The sequence below is a fragment of the Oxyura jamaicensis genome, chromosome 11, assembly GCF_011077185.1.
Source record: "Oxyura jamaicensis isolate SHBP4307 breed ruddy duck chromosome 11, BPBGC_Ojam_1.0, whole genome shotgun sequence".
Classification (NCBI taxonomy): Eukaryota; Metazoa; Chordata; class Aves; order Anseriformes; family Anatidae; genus Oxyura; species Oxyura jamaicensis.
The window spans coordinates 11,719,704-11,734,700 of NC_048903.1; the positions used below are offsets into that span (position 1 = coordinate 11,719,704).

General features: G+C 39.3%; 1 protein-coding gene and 1 long non-coding RNA gene across 5 annotated transcripts; one reads left to right on the plus strand and one right to left on the minus strand.

Annotated features, from left to right (window-relative positions):
• The first annotated feature begins 1,588 nt into the window (after positions 1–1,588).
• LOC118172697 lies at positions 1,589–2,004 on the plus strand. The gene is made up of 2 exons (XR_004753822.1): positions 1,589–1,706; positions 1,753–2,004. It is a non-coding gene; the product is annotated as an uncharacterized LOC118172697 (long non-coding RNA).
• A 301-nt stretch (positions 2,005–2,305) lies between these two features.
• Positions 2,306–7,600, minus strand: PDP2 (pyruvate dehyrogenase phosphatase catalytic subunit 2). Of its 4 annotated transcripts, XM_035336790.1 has the most exons (3): positions 7,454–7,600; positions 7,309–7,317; positions 2,306–5,293 (listed from the first exon to the last, which is right to left on the minus strand). In XM_035336790.1, the coding sequence occupies exon 3, from the start codon at positions 5,233–5,235 to the stop codon at positions 3,631–3,633; it is 1,605 nt and encodes a 534-aa protein (XP_035192681.1). In that variant the 5' UTR covers positions 5,236–5,293; positions 7,309–7,317; positions 7,454–7,600; the 3' UTR covers positions 2,306–3,630. The 4 variants fall into 4 exon arrangements, with proteins under 4 accessions (XP_035192681.1, XP_035192679.1, XP_035192680.1 ...); XM_035336788.1 differs by lacking the exon at positions 7,309–7,317 and having other exon boundaries at positions 7,457–7,600; XM_035336789.1 differs by lacking the exon at positions 7,309–7,317 and having other exon boundaries at positions 2,306–5,290; positions 7,418–7,600.
• Between the last annotated feature and the right edge of the window lie 7,397 nt (positions 7,601–14,997).

Below are 14,997 nucleotides of genomic sequence, written 5' to 3' on the forward strand. Positions count from 1 at the left end.
TTATTCTGCAAAGTTTACACATCTTTTTTTTTTGGAGGTGGGGAGGGAGGAAAAAATTGTCCCTTAATTTCTCTTCACTCTCAAGAAAGGCAAACCAATTGGAATTAATGGAAACAAAGCTAACCCTCAAAGACTAAGTACTTGAACACTTGCTGTGCTACTGGTCCATTGTAATTCAAGGATTTTATTAGTGTTTGTAGTCCTTTTAAAATATGCTTAAGACAATTTACATCATACACTTTAGGCAAACGTTCAAATGATTTTTAAACTGCAGGCAAATACTATGCATGTGAGCTTGCCAAATTGAACATCTTTATGTGTATTTCCAATTTTACTGAAGCACAAATTGGGTATTTTGGCTAGTGAACACCTGCTCCCTCTGCTGACCGCAATTTAGTGCGCCTCAGTAGTATCAAGGTGTCCTTACTTTTATGTATTAATAATTATTTCAGTTGGGGGAAAATTGCTGAGGTATAAGTTACGAAGCAAACTAGCAAAGCCTACCCAAACTATTTATTTTTATCTGAGCTTGAATATTTAACCTATCTGAACTGGAATCTAGCATATTTTCTGACATACTAGATTCTGATAAAGTAACTGAAACATTAAGTCTTCCATCCCTTTAATAAAAATCACTTTCTAAACTTGAAATATGATTTAAATATTTTTATTTAAAAAAGAAAACAGTGATTTGGGTGAGTGTGTTTCTGACCATTGCTTCTTTAGACTGTTAGAGGAAAAAAACTCCAAACAGAACTGATAGGACCTAAAGCAAATAGACTGCCTACAAAGATGTTTGTCAGAACATACATTTTGGTACCGCAGGCCTTGTGTCTAGATAGATGTGCTATTGAGCCTTCACATCAGCATGCTTGCATAAGCAGATTAACACATTAAGTTCACTCATTTAAATGCTGTTGATTCTCCAAGTCACAAAACACAATGTTTATTAATGCCTAAGCAGCTAAGTTTGTAGTTAGGTGTCTGATCTAATTCAAACTGATAGAATCATTATTTTCTTTTCCGTAAGTGATGACAGATTTTGTTTTTGACCTGCAACAAATCCCAGGGACAATTTTAAACTAACTAGTATAATGTTATCCTTTTCCACTGTATGATAATTATAGCATTGCATGTTAAACTGAGCAAAACTAGCATGGAATTAGAAGTAGTACCCTTCTTACTGTCAAATGGATTCCCTAAAACAATCATTATCAATTTGCAGTTGCAATTACAACAACCTACATGTAAGTGCGTATCTAGGAGTAACACTTAGATAACAGCGGTACAATGACTCTTTCCAAAGACAACCAAGATTTTACCACTGGGCTCTACTTGAATTAGAAAACTATTTTTTTAATGTCTATATACTAGATGGTTTGCTGTACTTCTGCATTTACAGGTTTGCTCTACAGCACAAGTTTTCTAAATCATCCTCATTAAAACTGCATCATTTGATATCAGCTCTAGTGTGGTCTAGCCCCTTTGTTCCTCTAGTCACACTGTGAAGTAACTTCTCTATTAAGAGGTAGTTTAGAAATGCATTCTTTTACTGCTTTATGTATAAAATCAAAGCAATTAAGCATGTAAGGTATTGTATGAGCAAATGGAAATAGCGCACCTAAAGCCAAAGGGGTTCAGGAATGCTGCGTAAGAGCACTTTTCTCCTCAACTGGTTGCCTTCATTGTTTGCCTTTTTCTGGCATGTTACGCCTTTTTTTTTTTTTTTTTTTTTTTTTTTTCTGGCATAAGAAATTTTTCTCTGCAGTAATTTTTCTGCCTCAGGCAGGTGGGTGTACTTTAAATTGCTGGACCAAGTGACAGAATTTCAGCATCCTCTTTAACACCTTGCACATACCTAAAGCATTTCTGCACCAACATCTACGTCTCAGACTTCTCAAGCCAACCCTGCTTTGCTGATACCAAACACTACTCATTTCATCCAAACAATAGAACTACCTGCCTCCAAGTTGAATTGCTGCACATATTCCAATTTGTACTCAATAAAAAAACAGTAAATTGTTTTTCTGGAGCAAAGGTTTTATGTAAGAATGCATTTAGTTATTGCAGCTGTAATACTGAATTACAGGTAAATCCAGTATAGTCAAAAGCATGAATATTTAACAGGAAACAAAAAACTACGCAAAGAGTCTTTAAAACAGATTAATTAGATGCCTGGAAAAGCATTGAGAAGTTTTATGTGGAGGAAAAGTATATAAAAATGCCCAAATCCACAACTGCTACTAGTTTATGGCCAAGATCTCATTTGCTTAAAAGTTTAAGATGAAAATTGAAGTCCTTTTTCATCTGCTGAAGTGCAGAAGGATAATGCTTTTATTTTAAGTGAAATGGAGGAAAGAAGTGATTTTATTTGTATCTGCTGTGACACACCCACACAGGTTCTTTCTTGGTAGCAACAGCAGTAAATAGCCCACATTTTTGCTGGCAACAATTACTGCAGAGCATAAACAAGGAAAAGAGCCACCAGAGAACACCATATGTGAAATTTAAGAAAATACAGCTAATTTGCAAGCTTTAGATTATCACCCTTGAAAACAGTATAAAAGAAAATTGTTATAAAATACACAAAAGAATACATTCAGAGCTTAAAACATACATTCATTAGAGAAAGTAACTGCATCTATAACAAGCTCCTGTCCAAAGTCAAGAAGTAAAGATTAAATGTATTTTGGTGAAACACCAGTACTTTTATTTCCAAGTCAAATCTGAAGAGAAAGGTGCTGCGTGTTTTCCTTATTTACCTTTAGATGTAATTCTGAACTTGTGGATCTGTCAAACTTCATTTAAATTACAGTTGACAGATTTGATATGCAACACTTCATACATCAATACTTAAGAAAATGATTTATTCTTTAAGCAAGTAGGTGCATAAATGCCCAAGTCTAGCACTGTTAATTCCCAGGCAGGGGACCATGAAGTCCCTGATGTGCTCTTGAGTTTGAAGTTATCATACAAATCCACACACCATTAAGAGGATAGGCATTCACACTTAAATAATTGCCAAAGAAAATATGGCTTTGTTTCTTATCTTAAAAATCTATATGGAAAACAATGTCCAATAGTTCCAGGGCTGTCTGAACCATTTTCTATAGTGCTGTCTTTAAAAATAAGCTTCATGTACACAAGTCAAATATCGGACACTGTTACATCAAACAAAGTTTTGTTTATTTAACTCCATTACAGTGCTTCAATAGGATGCTACTCATTTTCCACAACAGCAGACCTTTCCTACACTCCATGCAGCTACAGGTATTATCCATCTCCCTATGAAATTTTACCACTCTCATTGAAATGTGTCTCATTTGTTCATTTGGAAAGTTTTACCAGTGGTTCCCACGGAATCAGAACTTGGTCAGCAATCCTTAGCTCAGTTGCATTGCAGTGAACTTTCATCAAAACATTTTTCTTAAGTGTGTACGCACTGGGAAAGCCAGGGAACTTTCACCAAATTCACTTCTAGAGAGGTTATTTTCAAGACTAGTCAGTAAGAAAAAAGGTTTAGGAACTTCCAGACCATAACACTGGTAACAGCTTGGCTATCAAAGAAAGACAGTGATGGTCTCAGTATCAAAGTCAACTAGCAGTATAGAACAGCAGCAGTGCAAGTATCTATTCATTGTTTCTGTAATAATTTTCAATTGTTTCTGAATTAAAATACACCACAGTAACTGTGATATCATCTCTGTACATTCTTGCGAGGTCTTCAGGCAGTGTCAACATTGCAGCAAGTTTCTCTTGGTCCACCTCACCATATTCATTATCTCCAATTGCATGCCTTATTAAATGAGTAGCTATGTTCTGGTCAAGTGAGGCAATGCCTCTGTTTTTCCTCTGAAGTAACAAGTTGTGCATATAACCCAAATTAACTGGTTTCTCAAAAGCCAGTTGTGGTTTCTGCTCATTAAGCTCTGTAAGGTGTCCAGCAACTAGTTTTACAACTTGTTCATTACTGAGCATCTCCCATAGTCCATCCGAAGCAATAACAAGAAACTTATCCTTGCCTCTTAATTTGTGGTATGTGACTTCAGGCTCTGCAGTTAAGTAAGGGGGTGTATGGTAGTTTGGAGGAACATACTGATAAATATTTAAAGCCTCAGCATCACAGCTATTCTCAAGAACACTGTGTTGCAGTTCTTTACTCCATTTTAATTGTACATCTCCAAAAGCTCTGGAGGGCATGAGAATCCCCAGTAGTCGGTCATTCACAAATAGAGTTTTCTCCTCAGATCTAGGATGTTCTCTCTTTAGTCTTCTAATTTCAAATTCATCAAAGGCATTGTGGTCTCGCGTTAGAGGAAGAGTAGACCATGTTCCATCTTCTTCACGAACCCCTAAAATTGCTCTGCAATCACCGGCGTTTGCAACATGTAAGTGAACACCATCAATGTGAGCTACACATGCTGTTGCACCAGAAAAAGCTACTTGAAGGGCAATATTTCTCATCAACTCATTTTCCTGAGGAGCCTGAACTTCCAGTGATATGTCCGAGTCTAACCTTTTGAATGCACTTACCATGGCTTCTTCTAAACTAAATCCTGGCTCGATGTCTAGGTCCAGTAAGTGTTGCCAGTAAACCCGCAGATTCTCAAAGTACTGTGAAGTTATTTCTCGGTACTCCACATCATTCGGATGCTTGTGCAACTGCAGAATAGGCATAACTGGTTTCATGCACTCCACAGCAAGCTCAATCTCTTCCAGTGCTTGCCGAGACATGAGAGAAACCGCTATATAATGAAGGAGTCTCTCACTTACTGCCTGAGCACATGCAGAACCTGCATGACCATCAAAGACACCAAACAGCATGCCTCTGGTCTGCAAGCAAGTGGCTGCACTTCTGCGGTCTTCAATAGGGGTATTGGATGCCAGCTGGTTACTTTCAAATCTCAACACAGAACTCGTATTTTTACAATTCAAATCCAATATTTTATGGGATAATTCACCTGCTCTGAGAATATCATTGATCTGTGATGGAGACAACTGGAAAGAGAATTGTTCTTCTTCGGTGGAGGTGTGTCTGAATGCTTTTTTTAAGAAGAAGATATTGTCTAAGCTGCAGCTTGCAGCAGGGTGGAGAAGTGTTTTGGAGAAAACAAGCTTCCATTTTATTTTCTGTCTATTTGGGATGCATATGGAGTACAAACGTCCTTTTCGTTGTAAGACAATGCTGTTTCTCGCTGAGCTTAAGATCCAGGATGATACAGTTCTTGACATCATAAGTCACTCCACAAATTGAGCAACTTCCTTCAGTCAAGCAGAATGTCTTCACAGTCTGGAATATAAAAATTGGAAAGGTGTAAGACAAGTTTCACAAGAACCTTTCCGTGCAGCAATACAAAGAAAGTTTACAGCTCACAGAAACATTCAGAACTTTTTTCAGGAAAGACTGCTATGAACTGAGGCATCCTAGAAGTGACACAATTTTCATTACTTAATGACAACCTTGGTGATTTTAACTTAGGATATGACTCCTCTTACCAACTAACCCGTCAGAAAAGCTCATTTTTATTGACCAAGCATGCTTTTTTTATTATTATGGCATGGTTAAGATGTAATTCCAATGCTACAATAAATATACACTGTTCAGTGGAAAGCTTTGTCTAACAAGACAAGGATGACAAATATCTCAAACTTTTTGGATCTACGTGGTAATTGATGGACAACTTTTAAAACGTCTGCTAGAGTACAGCTCTACTCCAAATTCATTCTAAATCACAAAATGTTTCTTCTAAATAACAAAGCCAAGAGAGTAAATACTCAAATCCCACAAAACTGAAAGAGATGGCAGACAGATTAACGTTTTATATAAATTGCCACAAGCTTCACATCTAGAGCAAGCTAGCTTACCTTTCCAATTCTGTTCCAGATTATAAGCTTGACTCTTTTTTTGTACCTTCCAGGTCTTAACACTGGTAGGATTTCTGCACAGCTGAAGTCAGAATGGACTGCTGGTCAATTAATGTATTTATCACAGCACTGTGCACTTGGACAAAGGGAAAATTATGCCACAGTTGCACTGGTGACTTTTAAAGGTTTGCAGTTAGGCATGTTCATTTGGAGTGCAATTAAAACAAGCAGCTGTGAAAAGCTCTGCTGCCAACAGCACTGAACCTTGGGCACCTGAACAGATGAGGTTCTTCAGCTGCCATGGGGGAGGTCCATCATATTGCTTCCTCCTTTGAATGAGGTATTCAAGCTGGGAGAGGCACACATGTCTACTAAGTACAACTAGATGCTTAATTCCCAACAGAGCTTTGCCCCAAGGACTTAAAAGCTAACTGTATTGTAGCACCACAAGTACAACTACTCCCGGCAGATTACATGGGCAGCCTGTTTGAACAATAGTTTTCTCAGAGCTCTGAACCACTTGCAGGTTGCCTCCAGCAGAAGGTACTGCAGGTCCCAGTCCAGCGATGCTATCTATGTACTACTGCAATACTGGTTTTTGTTTGTTTATTTTAAGCAGTGCACTTTATGAAACAGCAACAAGGCCATCCAGCCAGTTGCATAAATAAAAACATTCTAAGAAATCCGCAGAAGCTGAAAACAAATGTGAGCTACTTTAATCAGACGGCCTACTGCTCCAACCCAAGGACTCGACTAAAACCTTATCTAGGTAACAAAAGCAAAGTGTACCACCCCTGACCCACAACAGAAGAGAGCAGACAGGCCGTTCCACCAAGGATCCCACCACTCTGACACCAGAGACCCTGTGAGGACAGGCAAGGACACCGCCTAATTTCACTGCGGCCATTGGGAGAGCAGATGGCAAAGCCAGTGCCAGTTCATGGCTCGGTGCTTGCCTGTGGTCTCCTGGGACAAGGACCTCTCCCACCACCACCTATTGTTGTGCTGCACAGCGAACACAACCAGAAAAAAGCCACGAGGAACTGAAGAACAGCAGCAGCACCAGACAAACGTTATTTGCCAGCCCTGCCCAGGCCGTTCCCCACTCTCCTGCTTCTCCCCCGTCCCACCCTTCTGAGCCAGAGGGGATCCGAAGCCTCTCGTTATTGATCTAAAAAGCTTAAAGGAATAGCGCGTTAAACTGACCGACCCTGCTCACAGCAGCTGGCTGCACTCTGCTGGGTTTTCCCTTCCCTTCCCCAGCAGCAGATCCCCCTAGTGCCATGCAGACACCTCTCTGCCCAGGGCCGAGTAGCACCGACGGGGTCCTCCGCACACTGCTGGGCCCCCGGACCTGCACCCACAGTCCCAGCGCCCGCCCCAGCCACCGCCCGCGTTAAAAAGCGGTGGCGGTGCTAATCAGGGCGCCGGGCGGTGCTAGTTAGGGCTCCGAGCTACAGCCCATGAGGTAGGAGCCGCTCCCACCCGCCTCGAGCGGCACAGTGCCAGAAGCAGCACTTCCTCTGAGCCCACCGGAGCCCCCGCAGCTCACCCGTAGGCGGCCGAAGTGGTGCCTCCGACCCCGTCCCTTACCGCTCCGGTCCCGGCCGCAGCCGCCGCCACGCGCCCCGCAGGTTCCGGGCTCTCCGGCGCCACTCAAGTGCCGGGCGCTGAGCGACGGCCCCGCCGCCCAACCCGCGCCGCCCCCGCCGGAGCCGCCCCGAGGAACGGCCGCGGCGGGGCGGGGCCTCGGGTTCCTGTCAGGCCATGGCGGGGCGGGCCGGGCGGTGGCTGTGTGAAGCTCCCACCCCTCCGCCATGTTCTGTCAGCGCCGCCTCCCCCAAGCGGTGCCAGCTCTGGTGCTGCTGGCGGGGAGGACCTACCCCCCCTTGGCCTGGCCCGGTCTGACCCGACCTGTGGGGGCCGTGCCGTGTCCCGTCACCTCCCGTCACCTCCCGTCACCTCCCGTCCCCATGTCCCGTCCTCTGAGCCGCCCGCGCGGTCGGCAGCGCCGTGCCCTCGGCTGCAGTCCCCGCCCTCCTCCTGCTTTAGATTAGTAAACTAAATTCTCCATTAAAAAGAATCCGTTATGCATTTATAAAGAATGCATTAGTAGACTTCAACAAGGGTAACTCTTTGCAGGAACTCTTCTTTGTTCTTTTTCAAAACATAAAATTACACATCTTTTGGTGCTGGGGCTGCCCGCTGATAAGGCTTCAAATCACAAAGTCCCTTTGAAAATGGTAGGCCCTGTAAGCTAAGAGCAACAACAGTTAGAGGTTCAGACAGCTGGATCCCCCTTTTTGCTGCCTGCTTTCTAGTTTCCAGTGTCTGTCATGGTTAAAGTTTCTGTTGAGTCATTTAGTAATGAGACAAGGAATGGGCCCAAAGTGCATGGTGGTTAATAAGTAGTTATTGGTTATTACATACTGGATACCGAGTAGACCTTGCCTCAACCTGGAATAGTGATTCTGCAGAAACAGAGCCTCATATGAGGCTTTGATAGAATGATAGTTCATTTTTGATTTTACTGGCTGCTTGTACTGAAGCATTTTTCATTTACATGATGTGTTGCAGGTATCCTACATGAGATAAGTGTATTCCCAGATTATCTTCAGTAGACAGATGTGTGATCATCTTTGTGAGTCTGAATGTTTGTTTCCGTGTTTTTGTTTGTTGGTGTTCTAAATGTAAAAAGTGAAACATAGTTTCATAGTTTCATGTCAACTGGAAGACCAAGCCAAGAAAAAAAAAAAAAAAAAAAAAAAAAAGGTCACCTCAGAGAAAAAAAAAAAAAAAGGAGCATTATTCTAGCATATGTGGAAACAATTATCCTAAATGGGTGTACCAGCAGACGCTTCTGACCTACCAGTTTTTTCATTTTTGTACCATTTACAACAGTGATAAAACCTCATCTGGCAGCCTGAAAACCAACTTGACTGCTCTTTCTTCTGCTTAAGGCATGTTTAAGTGCTTCTCTTCAGCTGAATGTTATTACTGCTCACATATTCATGCAGTCATTTCATAAACTCATATGCATAAATAAGATGAAATGGTTTAGGAAATGTGTAAATTAAGGTGAGACTATTAACAATCCTGCAGGTATTGCTTTTGTTCCATATAAGCCAAGTACAAGAAGGAATACTGGATGAGGGCATATAAGAAACTTAAAAGTTTTCACTGTCATTACTAGACTAGACTAGATATTAAGTTCAATTGAGATTCAGATTCTGCTTTGGTGTGTTTAGTTATGCTGATGAACCAGAGTGATACATAATTAAAGCTAAAAAGTAGAAATGCTACTCTCTGATATGATTTGGGGAACGAAATGGTAATGCTCAGGCTTGCAGTATTCTTGCCTTCAGGAATATCTAATTACTATGGTGAATTCCTGTGGCAACAGTGGCTTGGTTGCCATGGTGCTCTACCTTGCTAATTCACACTGAAAAAAAATTATAACTCAAATTTCTTTAAATAAAATTAAGCTTTCATTTTTACTTCATTGTTTGTAGGTGAACAAAAGTTCAGTATCATATGTCCTGTACCAGGACAGAATTCTTATAAGCAGAGGAATACAATTCCAGAAGCATTGTATTAAGGTGCAATGGTAGGTTAAAATGTAACAAATGATATATTTAGATTTTTCCAAGGTATAATTTTATCTTTTTACTTGTACGGGCAGCAACTCTGTTTTCTCTTTGCAAATATATTTTTGTGCTCATTTCCATGCTGCGTGTTTAGGCCTTGATCCAACTCCCATTAAAGTAAATCCCAGTTTCAGCAGGTTTTAGATAAAGTGAAATGGTCATTTGAGCCTAAAAGGTCAGTCTCAGAAATCCCATTGCATGAAACAGGTTGCAGTCAGGCTACTCAGGCACGTGACATCTTTACTTCTGACCTAAAGTTTCACACAGGAATTTCTAAGCAGATAAATCATGCCAGGTATTTGAGACAGGAGTACATTGCCTAAGTTAGTTCAGCCAACATGTATGTTTATATGAACGGGGAAGTGCAAGACTATGAAAGACACTGAATTTGATATAATTACTGGATGCTGCCTATAGCTCTACTCCCAGTCTCTTCCCGAACCCGCCTGTTGGGTCAGCTTTAGCTGTCATGTGAGCTTACGTGAAGTGAGCCTGTCATCAGATCTGACATCATCATAATTTGTTGGGAGGGATGTTGTGATACAGGTTCCTCTGTGGTAATAGGATCATTAAATCAAATGCTGGGAAAGGGGAAAAATGCAGGCTGAAGAGGGGTACTGCTGCTTCTGGCATTGGCCCTCAGTTCATTTGGATGAGTGACACCCAAAACTGTATTCTTAGGCTGTATGTTTCTGGATATGGGGTACAAAGGATGGGAAAGCCACAACTTCCCTCTTCTCTCATGGTGCATCTTAGCAAATTTTTGGAGTTACATTATCACTTTCTGGATGCCTACTGGAGAATTAGTGTTCTAAGACTGATGGAAGGGGTGATGTATTTTGGTAAGCTCTTCAGGAGATATCAAAATATTAATAAATTATCGTATTTCTACTTAGATTGCATGCCTTCTATTGTATTGAAATAGTTTGGTTTACTGTTTTTGTGATCTTTTATTACTTAAGATCACCATGTACTTAAAATGAAATGAATGTTAAGGCAAAAATTGCTATTACTATTCATGATCCTAAATATATCAAGTTTCTAAGCCAAGCATAATATAATTATAATATACTGGATGAAGATGCTGACACCATCACAGAAGCAGTTATATTTGTTCTACTTCATCATTTCCCAAAATCTTTTAAAATGACAAAGTGGTTTTGTGCAGCCTTTGCAAAGCAGACATATTTCAGCAGTCTTAACTTGTAAATATTTGCACCAAAAAATTGATGAAGTATAATGAAAGATGCACAGTCTTATATACCTGGAGTAACTCAAGTAAAGCTACCTGAATTATTCAGTGGTAACAGAGACTATTTGCACAATGAGGATTTTCACACACAGAACTAGAGGCAGATGTCTGCAAAACTGATATGAAAAACTGACATCTTGTGAGGGGGTGGGAGGTAGTTTTCAACCAATCTTAAACTTTGCTCAAGGGTTTTGGCACTCATTGTTCTGCTTTGAGAAGAGCAGCAACCATCTCAACTCTCAGAACATCTAAGTTGCTGAGAGAACTCAAGTTGGCTAGAGTTCAGGTAATGTTTCCACAACATACTGTATCACCCTTTCTCTCTGAAAATCCAACACTGTGTAGAAGAACAAGAAATTTTAGGAGGAAAAAGAGGCTGTTCATATGCATAACTCAGAAATGACATATGAAAGTATACTTGGTATAGCTCTGATAGTTTTGCATACTAAGGTTTTTAGCTAAAGTCAAGAAACAAGCCCAGAATATGTTTAGGAGGTGGAAGTACAGCTGTTCCTAATTTTTCATGTCCTTTTGTCAAAGGAGTCTAATTCTGTAACTGGCTAGTGAAACTTAAAGCTTTCTGTCTGACTTGCCTTACACTGATACTGCACTACTTGGGTTTTCCTTTGTTCCCATGGAAAATTCCTTTTCCTTCTGCCGCTTGTTTGTTTGGGCAACTAACTGGCTGTGGCTAGTTTGGTACAATATATATATTTTCCAATTCCAGGAGCTACAAACGGATGTCCATTAATTACCACTGCCTTCACAGCAAGTGCCAATATGTATGAATTTCCATTAACCAATTGAAAATAATGAAAAGTGTGGGACTCCTGGTGTTTTGTAAACATAGCTTGTTATGGGCACACATGAAGAATGCAATCATATCCATCAATTGTATCAATAAAAGAAGTGTGATTTTCCTAGGAAAACAAGTTAAACATCAGATTAATATTTCTAACAAATAACTAATACTTTTCTGGAAAGCAGACTAGTAACAAACACAAGTTGAATCCAAAGAGGAAAAAGTCTACTTGAAGTTTTCTTGAAATGAGGTGAAAGGCTTAGTCTAGTGCTAGCAGTAGAAAATAGCCATAGATAGAAACCCTTTGGGAACCTGGGAATGCCCATCATGCAAAGGAAGATAGGTCCTGTGAATGACTTGACTCTCTGGTCTGGCTGGGAGAATACAGATAGTCAGAACTTGCCTTTTCATAAAAGGCACACCAGTATACCTAACTGGCTCTTTGAAAGGAAACAAATACAAAACAGTTGGGTTTATTGCTTAGAGCCTTTAAAGAAGGCTACTTGCTATATGTGTTTTGCCCTGTGAATAGTGACAAACATTTCGTTTGCTGTATATGCTATTTTGAACTTTCACAAGAAATTAGCACCTTAGATCGAGAGGTCTCTTACAAGCACAAAATCATCAATGAGACTGCGAAAAATAGTTTCCTCAAGGTTTGTTAAACCAATTGCATTTTCCTCCTAGTTTGGTTACAAATAAAATCCAGTCTTTGATCTTCTTATGTAATCTAAAACAAATACTCAAATGCTAGGAAAGCAAACAAGCTGCAAGAAATGTCAATGAACAGAGGTAAACACAATGAACGACTCTAGGAAAAATGTCATTCCAACTCTCCAACTTCACTTAACTCCTGCTGTTACAACAAAGACTAAGCAGTGCACCTATACACGAAGTTGCAGAGTTTAAATTGATAATCCAATTTAAGTTAAAGTGATTGAATCAGTACAAAGGCATATGTATTTGCTATGACTGGATCTTAACTCCACATACATAATTTTTACCCAATGTTACTTACAAACTCATTGAAGTTAAACTGAAAATCACTCTCATACTGAAATAAATGTTCAATTAAGGTTCTGTACCACTCTAAATGTGAGTTTACATTTCTTGAGGATAAGTTACAAGTGCAGGAAAGTCTCCAGGCTTAGTTTACCATTTAGAAAACTCGCTATATTAATGTGATGTGAAATGATGGTTTCTATTACTATGACACTTCACAACCTGCAGTAAGATTTTTTTGCTAAAATTCAAAGGTAATACAAGTAATATTACAGAGAGATTATCAGAGACATAAATATTCTCTGCCTTAGAGCTATGCAAATTAGGAATAGTTCTGGAAAATCAGTCAGGTTTCATCAAAATACCATACTTTCCTTGGCATAGCAAGAAGAAAACTTGAGACTCCCACCATTACAGGCAGCATAGAGCAATTTGCTGCTGATATTCACTGTCTGTACTAAATGATCATCTTTGCTTGCAAAAGGAATTTAGAGAAGAAAACATAATCTGAGGTACAAGGTAATATCATTTGGTGGTGGTGGTGGCTTTTTTTTTAGGCTTATATCTAGTTGTTGTTGTTTTTTGTTGTTGTTGTTTTTCCTGAAATGGTCACTTTTCTATCTTTCTGGTCTCTGAACACTGTCAAAAACACTGTCTTGTGACAAGGTACCTTGCAACACTTTTCCACTGATTCTTATATTTGGGTTAATTTACACTCATCATGAAACATCATAATAAATCACTACTAGATCACATCAACTATATCACTGCAGCTGCCTAAATATTCTCCTGTTTGCAAAGAGTAGTATGAAACTAAGCTGAACCTTAACTGGAACTATTAAAGTCAAAGAGTTAAATGCAATGAGGTGTATAGTTTACCAAGCAGACGATATCTCTAATCTGCCAGTGAAACAAAAATCGTAACTGACGTAACTGTTCTACTATGATTCTTTTGTAAGATTGATTTTTTTTTTATCTGATAACGAGGGTTCAAGGACTGCATATCCTTAGAGCCAGCACAGGGATTTCAATTATAATCACCTATACCTTTAAAAAATAATTATTTGTTGTCAAAGTTACATTTTCTCTCGTGTTGTATTTTGACCAAGTAGCCTTAAAAATTTGTTTTAAGCATTTGAAGTGTAAGAAATGGTAAGGAATGGAAACAGGCAGCCACTAGATGGCATTTTTAGTCTAACTTTTATAGCTGTTCAATTTGTCATTGTCCAAAAAGTAAGGCTTTGTATTCATTCAGTCATGACAACTATGATCATATTACAAGTTAAGCCAATCAAGTCTCCCTGGAGTAGTTAAATTCAGCTGGTAGTTTTCTTTCAAGGGAGCTGGCAATACACAAAGGTAGCACACGTTCTAGAATTTGAATGTCTGTGATGGAGGAACTTTGCCAAGTTTAGAAAAAGGTGTGCCAGAAGGTAAAAAGAAAGCCGAGAAAAAGACGTTCCTAATAATCCTCAAAAAGTAGGGGTGCATAGCAAAGTTATTCAGCCCTATGAATAGCCTTTAAAGGGTACATGCATGCTAGAGGCACTAAAAGAATATAGTTAGGAGCATTTAGACAATAGAAGCATTTCAACTGCGCACTTAGTCACATGGTCTGAATTTTTGGGTAGACCTGTGTGGTGCCAGGAGTTGGACTCAATGATCCTTATGGGTCCCTTCCAATTTGGGATATTCTATGATTCTAGGAGTTCAGTCAGACAAGCAAACTGGTAGTAGTGGCTTGATTCTTATGGTCTTACAAAATGCAGTGCATCTGTAAATAGATGGTCACTTCTGTAGATACAGGCACCAAAACTTAGCTCAGAGCAAAACTAGAATTATTAAATAATAGCAGTCTGTACTGTCATAGTTACTCTGAAGTTACTCCTCTGAAGGTCTCACAGACCATTATAAATATTAGTACACAATCTCCTTCATTTTCCTTGTCTCATAGACAGTAGCATAATATCAGTAAAAAGAATAAAAGAGTTCCTGCTGTAAAGCTCTTACATTAACTATATTTCAACCAATATATTAACAAGTTAAGAATGTGTATGTAAAATTAATATGGTCCCTTGTACTACAGAAAATAGTTACTAGGAAAACTTTGCTAAATTAAAATGAATTATCAGTCAAACATTTGGTCTTACCTCTTAAAGAACATCTTAGACTAGTCTTTTGTGGGGAATAATTTTATTATTTTTGCTTCCTTTTGCTGTATGGAAGAAATTATTACAAAAGCTTTTGTGTTATCAATTATTTCATTTCACTGTAGTAAAAAGAAGTATATGGTTTATAACCTAACAACTGAGAAAAGCTATAAATAAAATTTCTAAAGCAAGGTAGAGTAAGCATCTCACAGAAACTGAACACCTTGTGGGATACACCATTTAAAGCTCTTTACAATAGCTAAGCTTTTACAATAACCT